General features: G+C 48.1%; 1 protein-coding gene across 7 annotated transcripts in view; it reads right to left on the bottom strand.

Annotated features, from left to right (window-relative positions):
* Positions 1 to 26,280, bottom strand: part of LOC142579570 (uncharacterized) — a 303,963-nt gene that overhangs the window by 241,003 nt on the left and 36,680 nt on the right. For all 7 annotated transcript variants that reach the window (XM_075689924.1, XM_075689954.1, XM_075689963.1 and 4 more), the window contains exons 11-12: positions 21,955 to 22,110; positions 2,719 to 2,851 (exon numbers count right to left, since the gene is read on the bottom strand). In XM_075689924.1, the coding sequence (XP_075546039.1) occupies positions 2,719 to 2,851; positions 21,955 to 22,110 (289 nt within the window). The remainder of the gene's footprint in view (positions 1 to 2,718; positions 2,852 to 21,954; positions 22,111 to 26,280) is intronic.

The following is a 26,280-nucleotide window of genomic DNA, read 5'->3' as shown; positions in this document are numbered from 1 at the left end:
AGTGGGGGCAACCGATTTTTCGCTGTGTTTGGCACGAGAATGCAAATTCCCTGCCACATGCAGCGCAGTAGTGATATTTGACGCACATGTTCACAGAAGCTTCTTCGACAAATTAGCACTGCTTTCTTACTACTATGTTCAAAACATGTTTCAGGGTCCCTCGAAGAGAGCTACGGGCGATTACAAGTTACCCTTCTACTGAACTATGATTTTCCTCCACAGCTCGTTCCCCGAGGCAATTGGAGCTAAGCTCTGCATTCATTGGCTTTACATCGTGATGTGACGTCGTGTTGTCTACTTCTGGTGCTTTGGAGCCAGAGCATGAAGCCTTTCTGACTTCTCCACAAGCCATCCGGCCGTCAATCCCTAGCGAGAGCTGTCAAAGCAGCGTGCACTGTGAACATTCTGTTTCAACCCCAGTTTCGACCTTTGTTTGCGTAACAGACCCAGAGCTTGAGGAGTGGTTGGGCCGGTTGAGTGAAGAGATGGGTTTTGACCCATATAGCAGTGTGCTTATTTCACAATCCTGAGCTCCACGTTGCCAATGGAAGCAACGATTCACCACCATCAAACTCGCCGGATTCCCGCCACAATGACAACGATCACTGGGGAAATTCACGCCTGTGTCCAATAATTGCACGAGCACGGTATTGTGGCAATAATCCTCTGGCGTGAAGTGACTGCCGCAAATGCGTAGGTCTTGGCACCGACCGGATACTGACAGCCCAATGTGCTGCAGCCACTCCGCTCGTCAGTTGCCTTGCGGAGGGACACAATGTCACAGCTTGATATGTTGCCAGTCGCTAGATTTGCAGCCCACAACGCAACAAGGGTGATTCATGGTTCTTGCGAAAAGAAACCTCAACACCAACAGTGACCGGGCAGCTCACGTCAATACGGAGCACTTTGTAACACAAGCGGACACTTGTTGTGTGCTGGAAGTGCTCAAGTGCAGTGATAAATTATTGTTGTGTGCTCTCTTTCTGTTACTTTTTTTAAAGAAACAAGTTAACCAATATTCCAACTATTATGAACAACTTTTGTTCATCATAAAGTTGGAAAAATGATCAGTGATGCAACATGGGTAGTCAATAGGATAGCTCGCCCAAATGACATCCCACTGTGTAGGTTGTAAAGGGGCAGCTGAAAACTCAGGGGAGCGGCGTTGCTGCGATCGGTAGTGATGCATACTTTAAAAACCCTATACAGTCGAACCCACTTATAACGATAGTGGTTTTAACAATACATAGGTTATAACAATGAGATGCTGCTGCACCATCAATTTTTGTATGTTTCTCATGGCGAAATCAACTGCTTACTACAATGCCTTGATGCTGCATTATCGGTTATAACGATGAAGTGATGATGATGATGATGTGTGGTGTTTTATGGTGCAAGGGCCAGGTTTGGCCAAAGAGCGCCATGACAAGTGGTAATGTTAACGATGTATTATGGATGACGTGCACAATGAATGCATCATGGTAGATGTGATATGGCTGTAAACGGGCCTAAAAACTTCCACTGTAAGTGGCGTAGAATATATACGTGCTAAAATAATGATGCTGACTGGGTAGTGATGCAGGCTATGACAATAGGCTTTCGTTAAAAACATGATGCAACAAAGCATAACAATGAAACCAGAGTTCCAAGAGAGCCCTTGAATGCAGGCCTGTTAGTCATTTGCTAAAAGTTGCCTGGCCAAATGATTTTCAGGGTGTCGGTTTCGGCTAAGAAATCTAAAACTATTTGCAGATTAAAAAACGGTTCATTGCTAAGAAAGAATGCAGGGTGAAGAGGCATATTTTCGCGATATACAGAAGGGAAGTACTTTTTCCTCTTTGTTTCTATTGCAGGGCACTGAATAAGAACATGGAGGACTGCGAGACTATTGCTGCACTCAACACAAGTTAGAGGATCGCCCCCAGTCAAGAGAGGAGAGTGGGTACCGTATGTGTGGCCTATCCTTAATCGGCCAAGAAGTACTTCCTTTTACTTTGCTATTTTCCCATTTATCCAGTTTCCCAGTTTTAGTTTTATTATGTGAAGCTTATTCATTGCTTGTGTATCCCACTCGCTTTGCCAATGATTCCTCAATTTATGGCGTAGAAAAGGCTTTAGGTCTGTGGCAGGGATGTATAACGATGAAGTCTGGCTGCTGGGTGTCCAAGCAAAGGTAGTGAAATGCGAAATCCTTGAAAAGAAAAAAAGAAAACGAGAAATTCAAGCCGCTCCACAATGGGCCGCTGCTCCAACAGCCGCCGCGCGCTCATTTTCCAGCTATCTTCATGCGGCTCTCTCCAGTTGCCCTTCCTCCCCTCCAAACATGAATGGGCTGAACCTATAACTCTACACAGCCCCACCCTCCAAAACACGAATGAACCGATCCAACTGCGGTGCTCACAGATTGCTCGCATGTTGTTCGCTGGCTCCTCCAGCTCGTCATTCAGTGCAGTTCTGCAAACAGCTTAATCGCTGAAACGCTTAATCTGCCATCCCCCTATTTTTATTTTTTCATGCAATCCGGTTATAACTATTATCGGTTGTAACAATGAAATTTTCGTGGCACTTGAATATTGCTAGAAGTGGGTTCAACTGTAAAAAATTACACTCCTTACCCTGAGTGCTGAAATGTGTCACTTATTGATCAGAGGGACCTACACTAAAGAATACATTTGCAAAAAATCATCAAAATTGTTTGAGGGTCCCTTCAACACATACCTGATACGACTGCCAGGAGCAGCTGAAGCTGCTGCTGGAGAGGCAGCAGCATGACCAACAGGCAAGAAGCCAGTTGATGTAGTCGGCGACACCAGTTGCGGTGCCTGTTGCATTAGTGGCTGCGGAGGGTTGGCTGCAAAAAAGAAAAAAAAAGACAGACTAGCTTTGTTTTCAACTATTAAGTATAAGGGAAGAAAATAATTCCAGTGTGATTGGGCCACTTGAAGCAAATGTAATTAAAGCAAATGAAATAAAGCTCGCAGACATGGCTTTGTTTTATGAAACTTCCCAGTTGTCATATGTTCATGATAAAGATAAAGAATAATGCCTGTTTACGGCAATTAGTGCATTCTCAGATGATGATTTCCTTGCAGCTTCAAATTTTCCCGTATACTGATGGGATAATGCATGGCAAAAAACAATGAAGAATGCCTTAATGTACAAGTTAACTGAGCCTCAGCACTTGAGCATGAAGAGAACGCATAAGGTTGCATTCAGGCCACTGTCAAAGCTTTTCTGTAGCACTTTGCATGACAGGGTCACATGGTAACACCAGTATGCATTGCTCTTGCCACACCCTACAGTCACAGCACAGTCATGATTACAAATAAATCAAAGGCCTTGTACAGAAAGGAAAAGTTAAATATATTAGTGTTCACCAAACCAGATTGGAAAGGAAAACACTGACATTGCTAATGACCTTAAAGGGGTCCCGAACCATATTTCTTTGAAGCCCACAAAAGGCCTTGGAATCAGTATGGTACCTCCCAGGAATGTATTACCGAAATAATTTTTCAAGGAGACCTAGTATGAGCCATAGATACCTTGAATGCGATATTTACCTTTCCAATTCGCCATTCAACGTCCCCTGTTCCAAACGAGCAACAGCCACACCCATATCCGGCACGGCACACTTTCTCTCTTGTCTACCTTCCACCCTCTGCCAATGTCGGAGGGTGGAGAAAAGGGACAACAAAGCCGTGTGGGGGCTGAGGGGCAACAAAGGCATGCCATGCAGGCTGCACGGTACAAGGAAAGGTGTAGCAAAGCGGCTCTATTTTTTTTTTCCCCCCTATATTTCACATTTGATTTCTTTTTGGCACAGACACTACCCCATACCCAGGTTTATTTGCTATAGCCACTATGTGGGATGGGAACATTGTAGTAAGCAGTTTATTTTACCATAGAACACACACAAAAGTTCAGTGCCTGGGCTGCTTACTATTACATCCAAGTATTGCTAAAACCAGTAATGCTATAAGTTTGTTCCACTGTAGCATGCTTCTTTCTGCCTAATACTTAACAGTAAGACCCTGTTGGCTGAAAGCTGCAAGAACTTGAAAAATTTCGAGATAAGCGAAATCACGAAAACAGAAGCTCGCTGGTGGCACACAGACCACAAAGAGCATTTCTAAAATGCGGCCAGTAATATTCTCAGTCACTTTCACATGCATCAGCAACAGACCTGTTGACATCTACGGGCCACGGCATTACTGGCACTGTACCAAGAACCAAAATGATTGATCTTAATGCAACATTTGAAGCCAGTCATCCCTGCATAACCAGTTCCAGACATCCAAAAAGCTGACGTTGCTACTTTCTGCATTGTAATGAATTCTGGACAATTTCAATTCAAAAACCGAAACTGAACTGCAGAAGAGCGCAATTGTCACGCCTTTAGCAGACGTGCACGTACGAGTGACAAAACATTTACGCCTCACCATCTTGCGGGCATAAAACAAGCATCCTTATCAAACTGCGATCTCACAATATGTTGATATAGTGTTGATCAGACTCAAGAGATAACACTCAGATTGTTGCAAACCAACACGTTCCCACACCAAAGGAGGCTTCATCTCATGTTCCCAACTCAATATGACGAACAATGTAAATACTGCGAACAGCTAGGAACCTTCTGGCACATTCTCATAGATTGCGAACAAAATCCAGACTTGGCTCCTCTACTCGCCCCCCCCCCCCCCCCCAAGAGCAGAGAGACGCTGCTGTACAGCTCCTGCCTCTAGGACCAGATCATGTTGGTTGAGAGGACGGTCGCAGGCAAGATGGCACATGGATTCCCGTGAAGAGGGAACCACTTCTGCAAATCAAGCTATCTTTAGGCTCATTAAAGATGTTTTCTCTCTCTTAAGGTCATGGTTAATACGCTGTGACCACATTGATGCATCACTGACAGCGTCCTAAATGAGGAGGGGGGGGGGTGAAGAAAAAAAACTACTCCCAGCTTACCGAAGCTGCATGAGGCCACAACAAAATGGCAGTGAGCAGCCAAGCAAGTGTGCGTGAGCTGTGATAGAAGACAGAAGGGGGGAAAGTAAAGCGGGGAAAGCAGCGCAGCGCCTGGCTCTGTTAGCGAGCTCCCGCCAGGTGAAAAGCGAGAGCAAGCAACTGTCATGATCCACCCGGGCTCGTGAACAAGGGAGGGTTCGAGGCAACCTCCGTTGGACAGATGCTCCGCAGCATGGTGGTGCTGAACGATGACTGACCGCTGAGCAGCCGTGCTCGTCGGTGTTTATTGCGGCGCAGTGACCAATGTTGCCTGACCGAGCCTGGCGGCAAACGAACATTATGCCTGAGGGGGCGTCACATGCTTGCTACACCCCCTTACCCCCAGTTTGTTTGTTAAATAAAAAACAAACGTTCATGTTCAAAATACGAGGCTCTGCCTCCACCCTAGCTGGGTCGACGCTGCCTGCTACCCAGGCGAGTAACGGTCCGGTGGCCTCCGCCGTCGAGTACTCCGCCTGGGCACCGGTGTTGATGGATCGGGTGTGGCAATGCCGGGTGCTGCCTGAGCCAGCCTCGCTCCATCCGGAAAGTCCGTAGTGGTCGGCCTTGTGAGTGGTGCTGGGCTCGACACCGGTCCAATGGGTGCCACACCACTGGCAACGGTTGCCGCCTCCGAGGTGGGTGGTGCTCCGCTGGAAGCAACTGGTGCTGCTGCTAGTCCTCCTGCGGGCTGGAACTCAGAAGTGGCAGTCGAGGGTGCTGGCCAGGTCCCGAGGCGAGGCCTGACATGGTCGGCGTGTCTGTGCCACATGGCCCCGTCTGGCATGCGCACGAGCAGCGATGAGGCGCTGGCAGGAGACACCACCTGTCCGGCAGACCAGGGTGGGCCAGGACGGAAGTTCCTGGCGAAAACTGGAGCTCCCGACTCTGGCATAGGCCCGGGACGGCACCCTTTGGTCAGCAGCCAGCTTCTGCTTCAGCTGCTTCAAAAGCACTGTGGATCGGAGGTCCGGATGCAAGACGTCCAAGGGTGTCTTGACCATCCGACCCAGCAGGAGCTCACAGGGGGCATGGCCAGTGACATCGTGGGGCGTGGTCCGGTACTGAAATAGTATCCGGGCAATCTGCGTCCGGAAATCCCCAGTCTGGCTCTTCTTGAGCTTGTCTTTGATGGTTTGCACCACCCGCTCGGCTGCACCATTTGAAGCAGGGTGGTACAGCGGAACCATCATCCGGCGGATTCCGTTATTCGGCAGCCAGGCCAGGTACCCTGTGCTGGCGAAAGCAGGACCATTGTCGGACACGATGACATCCGGCAACCCCTGGGCGGCGAAGACCTGCCTTAGCGCTGCAATGGTCGCGCCTGCCGATGTAGCGGTGACAGGTAGAACCTCCACCCACATTGAAAAGGCGTCCACCACCACCAGGAAGTAATGGCCCTTGAAGGGTCCCCCAAAATCCACATGTAGGCGGGACCAGGGTCTCTGTAGGAACGGTCAGGGGGTGCTTTCCACATGACGCGAGGCTCGCTGATGCTCCTGGCAGATTTGGCAGCTCTGCACCACATGCAGGATGGCTTCCGGATACTCTGGCAGACAAACGCCCAGTGCATGAATCCAGTTTCGGCCCAGCCGCATCGGCGACGACCCCTTCGTTAAGTAAAGGGGAAGGGTTGCCTCCCTTTCACCAAAACGAATGCTGACCTGTGCCTGACCCTGGACCTGGTGGAGTTGGCCGGAGTAGCTGTGCAGCATCACGCCCGAAGCCTCGACAGACACGTCGAGGAAAGTACGCCTGAAGAGTTTCCCGGCCATTACTGACACGCTGGCCCCCGGGTCCAGCTCCATGGAAATGAGGTGCCCGCAGATTTCAACGGCATGTACGGCGGCACAGACAACGGTACAAAGCCTGTGCGCCACATGTCGAAAATCGGCGGGTCCTCAGCCACAACGTGGAGCCTGGCCGCGGAAGAACTTGAGCTAGCTGCCGCACGCCTCCGCCACATACCCTTGCGACGGCTACCCTGGCCGCAGGCTTGTGTGTTACCTGGGCTTGAATCAGGCTGCTGCTGCTGTTTGCTGTTCGTCCTTCCCCTTCGGCATACAAAGGTGACCTCGCAGTGACAAAGGTGACAAAGGTGTCAAAGGTGACCTCGCGGTCACCTTTCAGATGAATCTTTCCAGCAACTATATTGTTATCCCCAGAGAAGGTATAATTGTTGCCTTGCTAAGACTAGACGACAAAAAGACACCGGGCCCGGATAAGATTCCAAACGCTTTTCTTAAACGTTATTCTGAGTGGGTGGCATGCTTTCTCGAAAAGCTTTTTTCGTTATCGCTTCATAGCGGTATTATACCTACTGACTGGCTGATGGCAAGGGTAAAACCAATTTTCAAATCTGGAAGCAAGCTTGCCATTGGGAATTATCGCCCAATTTCTATTACGTGCACAATATGCAAGGTCCTGGAACACATAATTGCTAAGGAGTTAGTTCAGTACATAGAAAATAATAATCTTTTCTACAGTAAGCAGCATGGCTTTCGAAGAAGTCTATCAACTGTGACCCAACTGTTTGAAACTATCCACAGCTTTGCTGAGGCATTCAACTAGAAAGCGCAAGTTGACGTAATTTCAATTGATATGTCAAAGGCATTCGATAAGGTCTGTCACAACAAGCTGGTCAGCAAGCTTTATGACTTTGGGGTCAACAAACAAATTATTAATTGGATTCAGGCATACTTAACAAATAGGCTGCAATTTGTTGAAATTAATGGCCAACACTCCCAAAGTTTACCCGTTTCTTCTGCTGTACCGCAAGGGTCTGTGTTGGGGCCGATATTATTCTTGATTTACATTAATGATATAGCCAAGCATATAGATACTAGTGTTGAGGTTCATCTATTTGCGGACAATTGGATACAGTCGCCGACTGATTTTCCGGACTCAAAAAATTCGGACATGCTCGATTATTTGGGTCTGCTTCGCGGCACCGCCATTCTTCCCATAGACCATAATGTATACCTTCCGAAAGTTCGGACGCCTTGCAACCTCTCGTCTGATTTTTCGGACACTCCTTGAGCCAACTCGATCGAGAGCACCATGCAGCGACTCTGACCGTTGCATGGTTCGACTTGCTGAACGCCATTTTTGTTTTGAACGGAGCCTCCTTGCTGCCCCACGAAGTGGCGCTACTGCAAATCCCTGCTCATCATCATCGTTTCTGCCTGGTTTGTAGCTACAGCAGTTCCGGTCTCAGCTTAGTATGCCATGTCAAGACAATCCAGCATCTGATTTGTTTGTTTCTTCGTGCACGACGCTGCGAGTAGGCCAGGTTTTTCGTATGTGCGACTGATGTCGGCGTGACGGCGTGGTGATGCTTGCTTTGTGTGCTGTGTCGACGTTGCGGTGATGCAATGCGGCATACAGAAACATCGCGTCAAGTGTCTAATGGCGCCGACAGTGCCCGCGCATACTGCGCTGGGGAATGCCGGCAAGCGAGTGACAGGAGGCTTAGGATTTGTCGCCTTCCGATGTGCTCCCTACTGACGCCGAAAGTTTTCTGCCGAGACCTGCGCAATGGTTGCATTGCAATTCCGGACACCGTCTCATTTGACAGTTTCACAGGTGCTGATACTGCTGTACTGACATGCGCAGAACTCGACGACGGCGAGATCATTCGTCAGGTTTCTGCTGCGCCGCCGGACGATGACTCCGAGTCGGAAGATGACGCACCATGTGCTACGCTGCAGTTGCATGCGGAGCATGTACAAGCAGTGACTGTGCTTTCAGCCGCCTATAGTGACCGTACGACCCTCTCCGAGGTTCAGGCTTATCTGACTGCGCGTAAACGGAACAGCGTGCAACGGCGCGTTCACGATTTCTTCACACCTACTGCCGAGCCCGAATAAGTGCGTGGAAATAAAGGATCTTTTTTCTTAATCTGCTTTTTCGGACACCTGTTTATTCTGACATTTCCGCAGTCCCCGTGAGGTCCGAATAAATGGTCGGCAACTGTATTGTACTGCCCAGTGAAATCAATAGATGATCAAAAATTACTGAATAAATCCTTGGAAGGAATCTGCAATTGGTGCTCCAAATGGAATATGCAAATTAATTTTGAAAAGACCGCGTATATGACTGTCTCGAACAATAAAATACCACTGTGTTTTAATTACTTTGTAGGCAACAAACAAACAGTCCGCACGACAAAACTAAAGTATCTTGGTGTCACCATCTCAAATAACCTCAACTGGAAGAATCATGTAAACAACATATGTGGATCTGCTCAGCGAAAACATGGATTTTTGAAAAGAAAATTGGCGCATGCAACGCCTGCAGTTAAACTTAAGGCCTATACAGCTGTTGTACGCCCTTCTTTAGAATATGCTAGTGTTATATGGGATCCTCACCAGCCATATCAGATTAATCAACTTGAACGCATTCAGAGACTTGCAGTACGGTTTATATTTTCAGCGTATCCAAGACACAGTCCGTAACCGCTTTGTTCGCTAGGGCAAATTTATCGACACTGGCAACACGCAGAAAAATCGCACGACTTGCATTTTTACAAGCAAATTGCATTTTTTACAAGCACTGCTCCAGGAGGCCACATGTAACCGGCAAACGGAGGCCTCAGGAGAGCACCTGAGGTTATATTGTTACGTGTAGCTGACGTACGAGTCTACAATATATTTACACGTAGACAAGCAGTGGCAATGATGACGACGCTATATCAAGCGGTGTCCACGTCGTCTTTCTTCTCCTCAGTGCAGCCACACTGTGGCGGCTGTTCCGTAGCATCACCCCCGGCAGTAGAAGCGCCGTCCCGGTGCTTAATCTACACATCCGCGGCGAAAGGTGTGTGATATGGCTTTAGTCTCACCACGTGAACGATGTCACTTGCAGCCGACGATGACGCTGACAGGTCGGCGGGGATGACTTCATACGTGACATCGGTCACTTGTCGCACCACACTACCGGTAGGGGCCAGTGTAGCGGGACAGCAGCTTTTCGGAAAGGCCCACACGTCGAATGGGGGACCAGAGAAGCACCAGAGAACCCGGAGTAAATTGTACGTCGCGATGGTGGCAATCATAGAGGCGTCTCTGATGCTCCTGCGAGGCCTCGAGACGGGTGCGGGCGAGCTGGCGCGCGTGGTCGGCGTGTGCGATCGCGTCGCAGGCGTATTCAGTGGTTGAACGTGTGGCCGAGGGCAACAATGTGTCCAAGGGCAACGCGGGTTCTCGGCCATATAGGAGATAGAATGGTGAATAGCCGGCGGTGTCGTGACGCGATGAATTATACGCGAACGTCACATATGGTAAGTGAAGATCCCAGTCGTGGTGGTCGGTCGCGAGGTACTTGGATAGCATGTCGGTGATGGTCCGGTTGAGGCGCTCCGTGAGGCCATTGGTCTGTGGGTGGTAGGACGTGCTGAACTTGTGCTTAGTCGAGCAAGAGCGGAGGATGTCCTCGACGACTGCCGACAGAAAGCTGCGGCCACGGTCAGTGAGTAATTGGTGCGGGGCACCGTGCACTAAAATGATGTCATAGAGCAGAAAGTCAGCAACGTCAGTAGCACAACTTGTCGGGAGGGCTCTGGTGATCGCGTACCGCGTAGCATAATCAGTAGCGACGGCGACCCATTTATTTCCGGAGCCCGAGAGAGGGAACGGTCCAAGAAGGTCTAGACCAACACGGAAAAAGGGTTCCGGTGGAATGTCGATCGGCTGAAGACATCCAGCTGGAGGTGTGGAGGGCTTCTTCCGGCGCTGACAGGGCTCACAAGCGGCAACGTAGCGCCGCACGGAGCGAGCGAGACCCGGCCAAAAGAAGCGACGGCGTACACGGTCGTATGTGCGCGAGACACCCAAGTGTCCAGCCACGGGAGCGTCGTGAAGTTGTTGGAGGACAGTCGACCGCAAGTGGGATGGAATTACGAGCAGAAGGTCACGGCCGTGTGGATCGAGATTGCGGCGGTATAGTGTCCCTTCCTTAAGGAGAAACATCCGGAGAGAGGCGTCGCCAGGCGTTGACTCCAGATGGTCGATGAGGGCTCGTAAGGAAGGATCGCGGCGTTGCTCATTGCCGATTTCGAGCAACTTGGACACAGAGAAAACGCAAGTGATGGTGTCCGCATCAGCCGGGTCGTCGACGGGGTAGCGGGACAAACAATCGGCATCCTGGTGCAAGCGTCCCGTCTTGTATACCACGGAGAAGGTATATTCTTGCAGGCGTAACGCCCAGCGAGCGAGTCGTCCCGTGGGGTCCTTGAGCGAGGATAGCCAGCAGAGCGGTGGTGATCAGTGATGACACAGAAGGGGCGTCCGTACAAGTATGGGCGAAACTTGGCAACAGCCCACACAAGAGCGAGGCACTCGCGCTCTGTGATTGAATAATTGCGCTCGGCGGGTGATAGTAGTCGGCTGGCATAGGCTATAACGCGATCATGTCCACGCTGGTGTTGTGCTAATACTGCTCCTATGCCGTGACCACTGGCATCAGTTCGAACTTCCGTTGAAGCAGACGGGTCAAAATGGGCCAGAATTGGAGGCGTGGTAAGGAGAGTAGTGAGCTGCGAAAAAGATGCGGCATGGTCAGGTCCCCAAGAAAATAGGGCGTCTTTCTTCAAGAGGTCGGTAAGGGGACGGGCGATGGTCGCAAAATCCTTCACAAAGCGTCGGAAATATGAGCACAGCCCTACGAAACTACGAACGTCCTTGGTAGACTTCGGAACAGGAAAGTTCGTAACGGCGCGAATCTTGTCCGGGTCAGGTCGCACGCCTCTGGCGTCCACGAGGTGTCCAAGGACGGTGATTTGGCGGCGAGCGAAGTGACATTTTGACGAGTTCAACTGGAGACCGGCGCGGCGGAACACGTCAAGAATCGCTGAAAGGCGGTCTAGATGCGTGTCAAATGTGGGTGAGTAAACGATGACGTCGTCCAGATAGCACAAACAGGTGGACCACTTGAACCCCTGAAGCAAAGAGTCCATCATTCGTTCGAAGGTGGCGGGCGCGTTACAGAGACCGAAAGGCATCACCTTGAACTGATAAAGGCCGTCAGGGGTAACAAATGCAGTCTTCTCTCTGTCCATGTCGTCGACGGATATCTGCCAGTATCCGGACCGTAAGTCGATAGAAGAAAAATAAGTGGCACCGTACAGGCAGTCTAGAGCGTCATCAATACGTGGCAAAGGGTACACGTCCTTTTTTGTGATTTTGTTCAGGTGCCGATAATCTACACAAAAACGCCACGTTCCATCCTTCTTTTTGACAAGTACGACGGGAGAAGCCCAGGGACTACAGGAAGGCTCGATAATGTCCTTTGCAAGCATCTTTTTTGACTTCCTGTTGGATAACAGCTCATTCTGACGCAGAAACACGATATGGACGACGGTGAATAGGGGTCGCATCGCCAGTGTTTATGCGATGGGTCACGACGGACGTTTGACCTAAGGGTCGATTGTCAAAGTCAAAAATGTCGCGATAGCCTTCAAGAACGCGGCAAAGGGCTGCAGCTTGAGCAGGTGTAAGGTCAGAGGAGACCATCTTCTTCATGTCGACGTCAGTACTGTGCGATGACGTCACGGTATGGGCTGAGCTGTAACGATCTTCCACTGTGAATGGCTCGACCTCATCATCCTGCAAAGCGCGAATTATAGCCAAGGAGATCCCCTGAGGCAGAACTTGCGCGGTTAGCGCGAAATTGACGAGTGGAAGGCAGGTGCGGTTACCAGTAATTTTCAGCACAGTGTGCGGCACGATAACACCATGTGTAAGCATAACGGCCGGAATTGGTGCGGCCACGTAATTGCCGTCAGGTACAGCTGGTGAGGACAACAAGTCTACGTGTGTCATAGAGTGAGGTGGTAGGCGAATAAAATCTATGCAGCTCAGATGGCTGGGAGGCGGGTCCACAGGGTCGGCAAGAAGAGGCAAGTCAAGGCGAAGTGAGCCGGCCGAACAGTCAATGAGGGCAGAATGATGGGCAAGAAAATCCAGACCGAGAATGAGTTCGTGAGGGCAATGCTCGATGACGGTGAAGAGAACGACGGTGTGTCTCTCAGCAATGGTGAGTCGGGCAGAGCACATGCCAACAATAGCGACAGTCCCTCCGTCGGCGACTTGTACAAATCGGTTCGGGGCAGGCGTCAGAACTTTCTTGAGCCGACGGCGAAGAGCAGCACTCATAATGGACACATGCGCCCCGGTGTCAATCAACGCGCACACAGGAACATTGTCGACGAGAACGTCCAAAAGATTCTTGTTCGTCGGTAAGGATTTTGAGCCAATGTCGTCTTTGCAGCTTCACCTCCAGAAGCTGCGCTGTCTAGTTTTCCGGTCGGGGGTGCGGCGAGTAGGTCGGAGAAGGAGCACGGCGAGACGGGGGCGAGCGAGATTGACGACGGGAGGGAGAAGGCGAGCGGGAGTAGCGGGGTCGTGTCAAAGGCGTCGCAGGGTCAGATGATGGGGTGGGCATAGAAGGGGCGAAGGAAAAGGACGCACTAGAGGGGCGAGGGTGGTAATTAGGAGAATAGCGTGTGGGGGAAGTCCAGCGGCTGCGGCAGTGGCGAGCGACATGTCCAATGCGTCGGCAGTTAAAACAGATCGGCTTGTCGTCCACGGTTCGCCATTCGGAGGGGTTGCGCTGTCCATAAGAGTAAGAAGGGCGCGGTGGGACCGTGCGTGGAGAGAGAGGTTCCGAGCATGCGGAACGAATGGAGTGCAGGCCGATGTTGGATAACTCTTGACGGACGATGGCCTGGATCAAGGAGATTGTCACCGGAGAATGATCAGGTGACGGAAATGAAGGGGCCGCCGGTTGTGCCGCTTCGACCTCACGACGAATAATGCGGGTCAAGTTGTCACATCGCGACGGCTGGTGGAAGAGGTCGTCACAGGATGACGTAGCAGCTGTGTTGGGAAGTCGCGTGATGTGCTGGGATAACCGGCGGCTTTTAGCATGCTCAAGACGGCGGCACTCCTTGAGGATCGTATCGATGCTGGTGACGTTGGTAAACACCAGTAAATTGAAGGCGTCGTCAGCAATCCCTTTGAGGACGTGATTTAGCTTATCGTCCTCAGACATGGTCGGGTCAGCCTTGGCACAAAGGGCCAAGACGTCGAGAATGTAGGACACGTAGGACTCGGTCGACGTCTGTACACGTGTGGCTAGGGCTTTCTTGGCATTGACTTGACGACCGAAGGGATTGCCAAAAAGGTCGCGGAGCTTCTCTTTGAAGAGATCCCAGCTCGAGATCTCCTCTTCGTGAGTCTGGAACCATGCAAGTGGAGCTCCGTCGAGGTAGAAAACAACGTTCGCGAGCATAATAGTCGAATCCCACCTGTGACTGGTGCTGACACGTTCGTATAAGCGGAGCCAGTCGTCAACATCAGGACTGCCGACTCCGTTGAAAACACCAGGATCCCGAGGTGGGGAAATGGCGACGTAGGTCGGGGCTGCAGGCGGAGACGGTTGCGTAGAGGAAGTGCCGCCAGCAGGAGCCGAAGTTGCACTGTCGCCGTTGCGACCGCTGCGAAGCTCCATGACGGGTACGGGGAACGTCCACCTCCACCAAATTAATGTTACGTGTAGCTGACGTACGAGTCTACAATATATTTACACGTAGACAAGCGGTGGCAATGATGGCGACGCTATATCAAGCGGTGGCCACGTCGTCTTTCTTCTCCTCAGTGCAGCCACACTGTGGCGGCTGTTCCGTAGCAATATTAAAGCAGGCAGCACAGGATCTCCAGGGCACCCAAGCGGTCGCGGGGGGATCAAAGCTGGAAGCAGGGCCGGCCTGTGGGTTTAGGCCGCGGAGGCCGAAGCGGCGTTCGCATAAAAAATTGGCTGTCTGCAATAGCGGACAGCCGATTTTATACTCCCCTGGCACGCGCAGGCCTCGGCAAGCCCCAATCCACGAACCAGTCCAGGTTCTAGCTTTGATGTCCCCGTTGCCGCTTTGCTGTCCTGGAGGCACCGCCAATAATGCGAAATAATGACACATTGTTTTAATTAGTAAAAAACACAATTGAATAAATATACCTACGTCCAGCTACCAACCTGCAATGCTAATTCAGCACTATCGCGCCCCGCTACTTCTGCCGGAACGCCTAGGGACAAATGCATACAACGCGCGCTAAGAAACTCCTCCGTAGTGCCTAGGCAGAGTCGTATATTCAAGGAGCAAAAGTCCCCACATGTCCTCTCTCGCACCTGCTCTTACTCGTGCATGCGCGCAAACATCCGTCGTCTCCACAAGTGCCACTCCCCACTGTACCGACTAGCAATTGTAAATATGCCCCCCGGCTGCAGATGCATGTGCGTTTACACAGACAGCAGATGGATGTAGACGAACAAAGAAGTGGAGGGAAGGGGAAGGGACGTTGCACAAACTTGCCATGGACTTTGCGATTTGAACACTCTTTACAGTCGGTGCCAACCACGGTCGACACATGAGGCGCCGATGACCGCGATGACCGGTACCAGAGTCCTTCCATGTTTTTCTGGTCACGAAACTCCGCCGTCACGCTATGGGAGAGGTTCATATGCTGCCCAAAGGTGCCGCGACGCGGCGCCACTGTGCCACAGAGGGCATCGTTCGCGTACCGAAACGCGCGCGCAGTGCGAGGCAAGCTGAGTGATCGGGTGCGTTATGTACATGTGCTGCGCTATTTTTCGAGTGCTGGGCTGTTTGGTTGAAGTGGCGGGGTGGGACAACGATGCCGAACACGTGTTGCGTGCCTGGGTGCCGTTCCGGCTACAAGGGCACGACCGAAAAGGTGTCGTTGTTCTGTTTACCTAATAACAAGGAGCAGCGCGAGAAATGGAAGCGGGCCATACCGCGGCAGGAAAGTGGCGGTTTTAATTTCGAATCGAAGTATACGCGTGTGTGCGCGAAACACTTTGACGCCTCGGACATCGTCACTGCGTACAATTTCAACATCAACGGTGACGACGTGTCCCTGGAGCGTGAGAAGCCGACGCTGAAGACTAACGCCGTTTCAAAGATGCTTTTAACAAACTTCTTGCATTGTGAATGGTGGACCATTTATGACCGGACGCCTCTGTACTATCTGTATTTCGCTCCGCTTGTTTTACATGATAAATAAATGATCGTGCTTGTATTTTGTTTTTGCACCAACACGTTTTATTTCTTTTCTTAATCGAATTATAAAGTATTTTTTTTTTATTTTTCGACCATGATAAGAATATCAGGACCGGTGATTGCAACATTTTAACACATTGTAAATAGTTGCGAATTAAGAACCAAAATATCTAGTCTCGTCGTTTCTGCGTCGAAACCACGAGCAGCGTGAATAAGTGCTGGGCTTACTGACGCTTCTAAACGACTGCTTGCTAAGGCAATTGCCTAATTACAGCTAGTTTCAACTGAACCTAACACTTCAGGTTCGCCTTAATCCGTTGGTAAAAGCCGCACCGAAGACATTTAGTAGCGAAGTTCGTCTTGCATTATCTTATACAGAAATGGCATCGCTTTGCAAGAAATCTTAAGCGCATGGAGCAGCTCAGTTCGCTTTTCTTTATCATGAAGTATTCTACGGTAGCAGCCCTTTGCAATAGCAATTTCATTGTTTTGATCTCGTTATAAGATACTGCCCACAGAGTCCTTCTCTGCCACAGTTTAACAGAAACTGAACAGCTGTGCTCGGCGAACAATCTGGCGCTATGCGCAACGGAGAATTGGCGCTTACTCATCTGGTGATAAGTGGGACCACTGGCGTTTTGTTGCGAATGCACGGTGTTTAATTTAAGGCAAATATTAAAAAGCGGAGCCCACCGAAGCGTTGAGGCGAACGGCGATGATGAAGAAATCCGGACCGAGACCGCCCGGCCGTGTACAGCGGACGCACTTCGACGGGGGCGAAATGCAAAACACCCGTTTATTTAAATTTAGGCGCATTTTAAAGGATCCCAGGTGATCAAAACTAATCCCGAGTCCCCCACTACGGCGTGCCTCATAATCGTATCGCGGTTCTGGCTCTTAAAATTCCAGATCTTTCTTTTTTTTCGGTCTGAGACCACCGCAAGCTCCATGTTATGAGCGGCTTTTTTTTTTCGTCCCGTGCGCTCATATCATCGCAGAAGACACGCTCAGGCAGTAATTTAATTATATTCAATGTTAAAAATAGTTACGTGAAACTAAAGCGATGGTTGAGGAAGTTGAGAAAGCTAGAATACCGAGGCTGCCCCACACACAACCACAGCGGCAGCGGCGTTCGCATGCCCTCTCATGCACGGTTGCGCCTCTAGCGGCGGGCGCTGGCGCTATATGAAACTGAGGCGGCAGTTTCGTGACCAGAAAAAACATGGAAGGACTCTGCCGGTACCGAGAGACATGATATGTATTCCCCGCTTTTGTCTGTTGAGCAGACTGACTTTAATGAACTGACGATAACCCGCAGAAACCACCTGCCATAAAGATGGAAAAACAGACCTGTTTTCTGGAATAGCACAGGAAAGCAATACTTTCTAAGCAGTTGAGGAGTGCCATGAAGCAATCTCAAGTATGGCACACTATTTAACTAACTTAAAACCCCATTGGTATTTAGGACAACCTTACTCTTTCTTCAGCTTCAGAGGGAAAAAAGCACTTAATTCTACTTGACAGACATTGTATTGATACAAAATATTTTAGAGACCTTCGTATACAAGCCGAGTTGTTATCATCGCTGGCATACTAATTTGGTGTTCCCATTAATAAGAGTAGAGCATACTATACATCTCGATTCACAGGTACACTACTTAATTCTAGTTATGTAATGTGATTAGCATTCTGAGCATTTGCAGCACCGTTTTTGCACAAAGTCTGGAAGCAAAGAAGCTTGTGCTAAATTTTCTTATATTCAATATTCGATTCGAAATGTACTACTCAGTAATTGCACACCCCTAAAAAATAAGCAACAAGCATTTGACAAGCGCAAGGAGCACCGCTGTCAGGCATCTGGGTGATGCAGGATTTTGGGGTTAGCTTTGCAACAACCATTCTGCAGCGCAAGCGACGCTCATGAGCAAAAATAAGTCAACACTTGTGCATTCAAAATGGTTTTGGAGCAGCAAATCAGCAAGTTTCCGCTTTTCACGATCTCAGGAAGCTATCCAAGACTTGCGGAGATCTTGGAGAAGCTTCAGATAGGCATATTTTATATTTCGAATTATTGATACTGTATATGAAACCATTTAGCGCTCCTCTTCGCATTCAATATATTCAGCATCGACTGTAGTAGATTTTGAATCGAATACTAAATCGGATCAAGAAAAGTCGAATTTCAAATAAAGTCGAACCCATTTATAACGATACCGGTTTTAACAATATATCGGTTACAACAATGAGAAGCTGCTACACTGTCAACTTTTGTATGTTTTCCATGGTGAAATAATCCACTTACTACAATGCCTCAATGCCGAATTATCAGCTATAACAATGAAGTCTGGCTCCTGGGTGTCCGTGCCGAAGGGTAGTGAAATGCGAAATCCTTGAAAAGAAAAAATTATGCAGATCCCACGCACTGTGGGAATCTATGTAAGCGAAGCTTTCCGTGCTGGATGCTTTGATTGATGATAATTAGCGGTGGTATTGATGGCTAAAGCTTAATTTCTTAAAGTTTAGGCTAACACGAGAGTGGTGAGTTGATGTTAAACGTTACCTTGTGTGCACCACTGCTGTTTGTCTGCATAGTACACAGAACACACAGGGAGAGGTGTTTGCACGAGGCGTTGTTGTGCACCATATTTTATAACCTCTGAGAGGGCTGCGCGTTGTCATTGCCTCACATGGCACATCGCATTGTGGCAGAAGGATTACACTTGAATTGGATTATGGGGCTGTAGGCACCAAAACCACACTCGGATTATGACGCACGCCGTAGTGGCAGACTCGGGATTAATTTTGACACTGTGAAGTTCTTTAACACATTCCAAATCTAAGTGCATGTGCGTTTTCTATTTCACCCCCATCGAAATGCAGCTGCCACAATTGGGAACAAATCCACAACATCTAGCAATGACATAGCCGCAAAGCTAATGCGGTCGGTACAGAAGTGTTGAATTGACGGTCAACCATTTCCGTAGTGTCACCTGGACCCTGTGGTATGCTTTAATTAATGCGGCTCTGCTTCTGCACGCCCTGCTTAAGTTACCCCCTTGACAAATTTGCATGGCCTTTATTTTTCACAAATAGCAGCAAGTACCATACCTTGAACTTAAGCTTATCCTGTTTCCCTGCAACCGCCGTCTTATAGTAGTGGGGTTTACTTGCCTTCTCACGTCACCTGCCCCCTCTCTTGTATGGGACTGCCTCTTCTCCTCCCTCTTCTCTACAGTTCAGTCTGCATCCCCTCTGGCCTCCCAAGTTAGTAGAAAGGGAAGCACTGCAGTTTCTGCAATGCTTCTGAGGGGAGTCATGGAAATTACAGCTGTCAAGCACATTAGCAGACAAAACGAGTTTCTCCTGTCCCCTTTCCTCTCTTACTCAGGCCTGTCATGTATATACACACTCTGAACCACTATCCCCCTGAAGCCATGTGCACCACAGCAGCCTACATCAGCAGCAGCAGTGGGAAAGTCAAAGGAAAAGGCAAAGAAAGCTGCGCTTTAAAAAAGAAAACGAGAAATTTGAGCCACTGAAGGATGGCCCGCAGCCCCAATAGCAGCCGCGCGCACATTTTCCAGCATCCCCCACGCGCCTCTCTCCCATCGCCCTTCCACCCCTCCTAACACGATTGGGCTGCACCCATAGCTCTATGCCACGCCACCCTCTGAAACACGAATGGACCGCCACAACTGCGCTGCTCCCAGATTGCTCGCTGGCTCCTCATTCAGCGCAGTTCTGCAAACAGCTTAATTGTTCACGTTCCTCTTTGTTGGTTGCGTTGAAATTGTTCCTGGCCATGTGGTTTCTCAGCCTCGTTTGACTCGCCGCCGAAACGGAAGATGGCTGATCCACCCGCTGATCATCGGCAATGCACAACGTTGCCGGTGAAAAGAAAGCGCACAGCTATAGATTTGGAAACTAAGTAATTTTAACCAATGAGGCGATCGTCGTGAACGTGCTTGCATCCGATAGCAATGGCAACGACACCAGAAATGACACAGTAGGGCAGGCTGCCTCAATGTTGTCCTCACAGGAGGCCCGGCAGATGATTCAGTCCCTCCGATGCTTCATTTTCGCGAGGAACCTTCCGCTGCACTACGTGGAGCATCTGGATGCCTTGGAGAAGGATGTCGGCAAGCTTCCCGTAATGCCTGCAAGGCTGACGAACATAGGATTTTCTCATGCAAGCCAGCAAAAAGTGTGCGGCGAGCATTTCTTGTGGAATTCTCAAGCTTATAGGCTGTCGCAACAACCTTCATGACTTTTTAAAAGGCCCCTTTTGGGGCCACCAAAGCAGTGCCTCAGCGGGGCTTGCATATCGCTTGCCGCCCGTGACCCCTCTTTGCAGTTGTTATAGCAGTGCCATTCTTTAAACGCCTACAGCCGCAGCCTGTTACACGTGATCAGAGCACCCAGGAAGCAGTTGAATGAGTGAACACAATCAGCAGCCGGATGGAGGAAGGTGGTGGGAAGGGACACTGGCCTCCTCGCCATTATAGTTTTCTCACAACAGTTCTGCCATCCCCCTATTTTGATTTTTTCATGCAACCCGGTTATAACAATCACTGGTTATATCAATGGAATTTTCGTGGCACTTGAATATTGTTATGAGTCGGTTCGACTGTATCAGAAAATTCAACACAGTTTTATGCTCGTACATTTTCTGCAAGAAAACATGGTGCTGCACATGCTCAGGAATCTACTCACACTACATAACAAAAATGTTGCTAGCTATCAGTAACTTAGGAAACTAGGAATCGAGATGTATGGTATGGTCTACTCTTATTAACCGGTTATTGCCACTGATGAGGTAACTTGTCATCACAACGAGTGTCCTCTGGTCCCCATGACGAGTTAACTCATTGTAAACTTTCTGCAATTTTGGCACATGTGTATAATTGAAGGTTGTAGTTCTGACATAAAAATATTACATAATAAATTTAGCTTCTTTTGTCAACAAGACCAGTAAAAATGCAATAGGCATTCCTGGTATTTTTTAGAAAAGATTGGCACGAAATATGTAGGTCTAAGTAAAATTATGCACTTCTAATAACTTTTTCGAAATTCATAATGGCAGTTACGGGTTAAAGGGAACACTAAATTAGTACGACAGCACTGATAACAACTCAGTTCTTATATGCAGGTCTGGAAAATATTTTTGATTAATAGAATGTCTGTTGAATAGCCTCTAGTGCTTTTTTCCCCCCCAAGCTAAAGAAATAGAGAAGTTATGTCATTCTGAATACCAATGTGGTTTTCTGTTTAATAGCAGGCCATACAGTGCTTAATGGAAATCTTCTATAGCTTAGAAAGCTCTGCTTTCCAGTTTTCTTCCAGAAAGCAGAAAGGTTTCTCTATCTTTGTGGCAGGTGGCTTCTGTGGGTTATAATCAGCTCGTTATCATCTGGCTAATCTGTGCAACAGATAAAAAGCAGTCACTGTGCATCACATCACTCAGCGCCACTCGGCACGGTCATCGGCACAAGTCCAGCCACGGTTGACGCCGACAGTAAAGTACGGGTTCCTTTTCACTTTTGGGTTTAGCATCATTTGCTGCTTGTTGTCGGTTTGCAAATAGGAAGGCACACGTCAAGTTCGTGCAAGGGCCAGTTAGAATGACATCCGTTGAAGTGGCGTTCGATTAATAACTGTACTGGCAGCCATTCGGAGCAGTCGCTTGAAAACGTATCACTGGGGTTCTGCTGCATATTAAATATAACACTCTTACGTTTCAACCATCACGCTTAGCAAGTCTCATCTTGCACAGAAGCATGTGGCAAAGTTTTTGGAAATTTGAAAATATGTGTCAGAACTCCTTTTCTATTTTTGGTGCCCCTAGACAGGCGAGTATGAAGTACATAGACACTAACCCATGGGCCTGCGCTGGCCATTTGGCAGTAGAGTCTCGGGGGGCCGCACAAGAGAAGGTGCTCCCGTAGCCAAGTTCTTCATGTGGAATGGGGAGAGGCCTCCGCAAGTTGACAGCACCAGGAGAATAGGCATTGGAGCCCACGACTCTGTCTTGCCTGTAAGATAAGCATGCAAGCAAGAGAGACAAAAATTATACAGTGAAACGTCGTTACTACAACCACCAGATACACATACTTTTCAGGAATCCCCTGCTGACTTCTTATGGTTCCAATGTAAAAATATTTCAGAACTACGAATTTCAGAATACTGAATTTTTCAGAATAAGGATCGTTACTCAGTTTCTGTATTATGTTAACAATGCCTCAGTAAGACGAACTAATATTCCCAAATCTGGGGATTCTTAGATTTCCGTGTATCCTTCACGGCAGCCGAAATAGTAGATTAGCAGACGAGAAGGTGCAGAAATTGGATGCCAGGGCGCATGGGTAAGGAAAACCTGAGACAGCACTCAGTAAAAAAAGTGCAAGAGATAACTTTTTTAATCTATTGCGGAGGCAACGACGCATCGGGTTTTCCGAGCACATGCTCCGTCAAGGCAAGTGTCGCCTAGCATGGGGGCCGCGTCTCTTCCTTCTTTCGCCCTTCTTTCTGCACATGCCTCTTTCTTTTGCATTTATTTCTGCGACCGCACTAGCTACGTGCGGAAAAATGTAACCTCCGCACTCACTGGGATGCCACACAGCCACACTTTCCGAACGGTGGAGTTTACGGGCGCTTGTACTTCGGAATAGTTGAGGTGTCAGTCTTAAGTGAGACAGTTGCGGTGTCCATGGCAAGGAATGTGAAAAACAAACAAACAACAAGAAACATTGCACTTTGGAGGTGACATGGAGCTTCCTTTTTGTCAGTAGTGTTCTCAGTGTCAGCTTTGAATGCATCACTCTTATTATATGGTGCTTAGGTGGTGCATGGCGGCGAAATCTATGGAAAATAGCAACAGCGCGGGCCGATAGCCAACAGCGTCATTTTCTTGGATAGCTCAAACAGTGACAACTTATGAATTGATGGGTTGATGGGCGGAATCGCTAATTGCGGGGCTTTCACTATAACACCCTTTTAGAATAATGAACGATTTTTGGGTGTCCGGTGTGATTCATTATATTGAGATTTGACTGTACATAGAACAAGGCTTGGAAATAAAGTCCTTATACAGTAGTAATGAATGACTTCAATGCAAAAGTGGAGAAAAAGCAGGCGGGTGAACAGGCAATTGACAACTACAGAGTCGATTCTAGAAATGCTAGAGGAGAGATGCTGGTAGAATTCACAGAAAGCAATAAGCTGAGAATAATGAACACCTTCTTCAGGAAACGTAGCAATAGAAAGTGGACCTGAAAAAGCCCTAATGGTGAAACAAGAAATGAAATTGATTTCATACTTTCTGCCGATCCCAGCAGAGTGCAGGATGTAGAAGTGATAGGGAGGGTAAAGTGCAGTGATCATAGGTTAGTGAGGGCTAGGATTCACCTCAATTTGAACAAAGAAAAAATAAATTGGTCAAGAAAAAACAGGTCAACTTAGAGGCAGTAAGGGTACAAGCAGACAAATTTAAGCTGGTACTTGCAAACAAATATGCAGCCTTAGAACAGCGAGATGACGATGATGACATAGAGGTAATGAATGAAACCGTATCGAGGCTGGCTTCAGAGGCAGCAAACGAAGTGGGAGGCAAGGCACCAAGGCAACCAGTAGGCAAGCTCTCCCAAGTAACAAAGGACCTAATAAAGAAGCGACAAAGAATGAAAGTGTCCAACTCAAGAGATAAAATAGAATTCGCAGAACTGTCAAGACTGATTAACATAGCGAAAATGAGTGATATTTGAAATTAAAACGTGAGAAAGACTGAAGAAGCCGTAAAAAATGGACACGGCCTGAAATCTGTGAGAAGGAAACTTGGCATAGGACAAACCAAGGTGTATGCACTGAAAGATAGGCAGGGTAATATCATCAGCAATCTCGAAGGTATAATAAAAGCAGCGGAAAAATTCTATACTGACCTGTACAGTACCCAGAGGACTCAGGAGTATTCTATTCGAAACAATAATGAACAGTACACAGAAACTCCCCCTATAACTAGAGATGAGGTCAGAAGGGCTTTGCAAGGCATGAAACGGAGAAAAGCAGCAGGAGAGGATGGAATAACAGTCGATTTAATCAAAGATGGAGGAGACATAATGCTAAGAAAACTGGTGGCTCTCCATAGAAAGCGTCTATCAACTGCAACGTTCCCAGAAAACTGGAAGAATGCAAACATTATACTAATCCACAAAAAGGGAGACGTTAAAGAACTGAAAAATTATGGGCCCATTAGCTTACTCCCAGCATTATACAATATATTTACCAAAATAATATCCAATAGAATAAGGGCAACACTGGACTTTAGTCAATCAAGGGAACAGGCTGGCTTCAGGAAGGGATACTCTACAATGAATCACATGCATGTCATTAATCAGGTTATTGAGAAATCCGCAAAGCACAATAAGCCTCTCTATATGGCTTTCATAGATTAGGAAAAAGCATTTGATTCAGTAGAGATACCGGCAGTCATAGAGGCATTGCGCAATCAAGGAGTACAGACTGCTTACGTAAATACCTTGGAAAATATCTACAGAGATTCCACAGCCACCTTAATTCTACACAACAAAAGTAGGAAGATACCTATAAGGAAAGGGGTCAGACAAAGTGACACAATCTTTCCAATGCTATTCACTGCATGCTTGGAAGAAATATTCAAGCTATTAAATTGGGAAGGTTTAGGAGTAAGAATCAACAGTGAATACCTCAGCAACCTTCGGTTTGCCAATGACATTGTTCTATTCAGCAAAACTGCGGACGAGTTACAACAAATGATTGAGGATCTTAACAGGGAGAGTGTAAGAGTGGGGTCGAAGATTAATATGCAGAAGACAAAGATAATGATAAATAACCGAGCAAGGGAACAAGAGTTCACGATCGCAAGTTAGTCTCTAGAGTCTGTGAAGGAGTACGTTTGCCTTGGTCAACTAATCACAGGGAACCCTGACGATGAGAAGGAAATTCACAGGAGAATAAAAATGGGTTGGATCACATACGGCAGACATCGTGAGCTCCTGACTAGAAGCTTACCATTATCATTGAAAAGGAAGGTATACAATCAGTGCATTTTACCGGTGCTGACATGTGGGGCAGAGACTTGGAGACTGACAAAGAAGCTTGAGAACAAGTTAAGGACCGCGCAAAAAGCAATGTAACGAAGAATGCTAGGCGTAACTTTAAGAGACAGAAAGAGAGCGGTTTAGATTAGAGAGCAAACGGGTATAGACGACATTCTAATAGACATTAAGAGAAAAAAATGGCACTGGGCAGGTCATGTAATGCGCAGATTAGATAACTGTTGGACAATTAGGGTGACAGAATGGATACCAAGAGAAGGGAAGCGCAGTAGAGGACAGCAGAAGACTAGGTGGTGCAACGAAATTAGGAAATTTGCGGGTTCTAGTTGGAATCGGTCAGCGCAGGACAGGGGTACTTGGAAATCGCAGGGAGAGGCCTTCGTCCTGCAGTGGACATAAAATAGGCTGCTGCTGCTGCTGATGATGATGACGAACAATGTGCTAGCAGTGAACAACATCCTCATTAATGTACTAATTCTCAGGCAAAGATTGATGGCTACACTTTACAGCATTGGGGCCACAATTAATTATTATAGCTGCCATATCTATAACAAGTCTAATGCGAAATTTTCATCTTTACAGAAAATGAAATTATTGCATGTATTAAAAACATTTCACTACTAAAAGGAGGCTCCACTAGCCACACTGTATTATCATTTGCAGCATGCACATTCCACAACAATATATTCAGCAAGCTTTTTGTGCAAGGAAAGGCCCCTTGTGCATTATGAAATTGCAACTTGTAACCAGCACATACACTAGGGTTGCCAACTGTCCCAAATTTAGTGAGGCAGTTCAACTTTTGAGCAAATGTCATGTGTCCCACCTTGACCCAGTCAGGACGGCCAATTGTACTGACTTTTGCTTCTTTTTCTACTGGATAACAATAAATAGACCAGATTCCCTTTTTTATATAGCCCCGCAGATCGTCTGAACAGTCTTCCTTTTTGTGTTCTGTTGCATAGTGCATAAAGGCTGTCTCATTTTTGTCGTGGTTCTAGTTCTGTTGTAGGCCTTAACGGGCAACTCCAGCGATTTCTTTACCATGTCAAGGTAATGGAATATTTGGGTTCCCGAGACCCCCCTGTCATGCGTCTGATAGTAGAATTGTGG

This window comes from Dermacentor variabilis, chromosome 1, assembly GCF_050947875.1.
Source record: "Dermacentor variabilis isolate Ectoservices chromosome 1, ASM5094787v1, whole genome shotgun sequence".
Taxonomy (NCBI): domain Eukaryota; kingdom Metazoa; phylum Arthropoda; class Arachnida; order Ixodida; family Ixodidae; genus Dermacentor; species Dermacentor variabilis.
The sequence above is the reverse complement of the archived record's forward strand: the minus strand, read 5'-3'. Positions and strand labels throughout refer to the sequence as shown.